The 1,899-nt window shown below is 38.3% G+C and overlaps 1 protein-coding gene across 1 annotated transcript in view; it reads right to left on the reverse strand.

Annotated features, from left to right (window-relative positions):
• LOC106882389 (MAM and LDL-receptor class A domain-containing protein 1) overlaps nucleotides 1-1,899 on the reverse strand; it is a 221,633-nt gene that overhangs the window by 195,451 nt on the left and 24,283 nt on the right. The window contains exon 12 of the mRNA XM_014933051.2: nucleotides 1,116-1,247. Coding sequence (XP_014788537.2) covers nucleotides 1,116-1,247 — 132 coding nt within the window. The remainder of the gene's footprint in view (nucleotides 1-1,115; nucleotides 1,248-1,899) is intronic.

Below are 1,899 nucleotides of genomic sequence, written 5' to 3' on the forward strand. Positions count from 1 at the left end.
TAACAATATTCTTTTCTACTCTAGGCACAAGGCCTGAAATTTTGGGGGAGGGGGCTAGTTGATTAGATCGACCTCAATATGCAACTGGTACTTAATTTATCACCCCCGAAAGGATGAAAGGCAAAGTCGACCTCAGCAGAATTTGAACTCAGAACGTAAAGACAGACAAAATACTGCTTAGCATTTCGCCCGGCGTGCTAACGATTCTGCCAGCTCGCCACCTTATAAGATATTACAATATTACTTCAAAAGCAATCCATTGGCTGCACAAAGACGACAAATTAAAGATTAAGAACTGATCTGGAAATTCATCATCATCATCATCATCATCATCATCATCATTTAATGTACATTATCCATGCTGGCATGGATTGGATGGTTTCACCAGGGTTGGTAAGCTGAGGGACTGCATCAGACTCCAGTTTGATTTGGCATTGTTTCTACGGCAGTTTGATTTGGCATGGTTGCCCTTCCTAATGCCAGCCACTCCGAAAGTGCAATGAGTGCTTTTACATGCCAATTATGTGACACCAGTATTTGCCATGACTACAATTCCACTTGGTTCAATGGATCTTCTTCAGCATTTTGCCAAAGGTCTCAGTCATTTGTCATTGCTTCCATGAGGTCCGATGCTCAAAAGGTGCTTTTTACATACCAGTTATGCTTCCACGAGGCCCAGTGCCTGAAAAGTGCCTTTAACATGCCACTGCCATGGGTGCCAGTTACATAACACTGGCATTGGCCAAGACACCAGTGCAAAGGTGGGATATAACAATATTACAGTAAACGGAATCAATTGGCTCTGCCAGTCCATTACAGGGTCACTCATTTACAGCTGACCAGGCTGGAGCAACATGAAATAAAGTATTTTGCTCAAGAACACAATGCACTGCCCAGTCCAGGAACTGAACCAGCAATCTAACAATCATGAGTGCAACACCCTAACAACTACGAGTTGCATACTGAAATGGTTATGGGCACTGCTTTCCCTCTAAAAGGATAAAAAAGGATATCGTTTGCTTGAAGGTTATGTAACTTCTTTATCCATTGTGTCATTCATGTGTTGCCTTCAATTCAAAAGTTAATTCCATCGATATTAATTTAACATTACTTACCACTTGTGTGATCAGCAATTGGTCCTTGACCACCAACATTCTTGCTTTGAGTCAGAATCCAGTCAGAATTATCATCATGTCCTTGAATCCATTTACAAGTATTGTTGAGAAAATTACACTTCATAACAACCTCTGTGATAAAGAAAAGTTTAAGATGTTGTTAAAACTAAGATATTAAAAAAATTATCAAGTAATTAGCTAAAATTCAGTAACACATTAGCATTTGCTTGTAAATAAGGCATGGAAACCTGGATAATTCCTTATCCAAATTTTTCCAATGAATGTAGTTTTAACATGGTTTTAACGAGGAAAAGCAAGGTTTGAGTGTAACTTATTTTGAAAGATTTCTATTTACAATTTGATTCAGAATTTTTTTTTATCAAGGAACTCCTGCTTACAGAAACATTATAAAATACCCAGTGAATGCTTGACACGATCTGATGACATCAGCTGCACCTGGTCAAGATCAGCTTCACTAGATGAGAATTGAAGGGAGGCACCTTTGCTAATATATATTTATATATTTGTAAACAAACACTGAAGTCAGTCAGAATATATATACATACATATATATATATATACTTTTATTCTTTTACTTGTTTCAGTCATTTGACTGTGGCCACACTGAAGCACCGCCTTTAGTCAAACAAATTGACCCCAAGACTTATTCTTTGTAAGCCTAGTACTTATTCTATTGGTCTCTTTTGCCGAACTATTAAGTTATGGGGATGTAAACACACCAACATCGGTTGTCAGTCGATGGTGGGAAGACAATCAGAGACAC

This window comes from Octopus bimaculoides, chromosome 7 (genome assembly GCF_001194135.2).
Source record: "Octopus bimaculoides isolate UCB-OBI-ISO-001 chromosome 7, ASM119413v2, whole genome shotgun sequence".
NCBI classification, from domain to species: domain Eukaryota; kingdom Metazoa; phylum Mollusca; class Cephalopoda; order Octopoda; family Octopodidae; genus Octopus; species Octopus bimaculoides.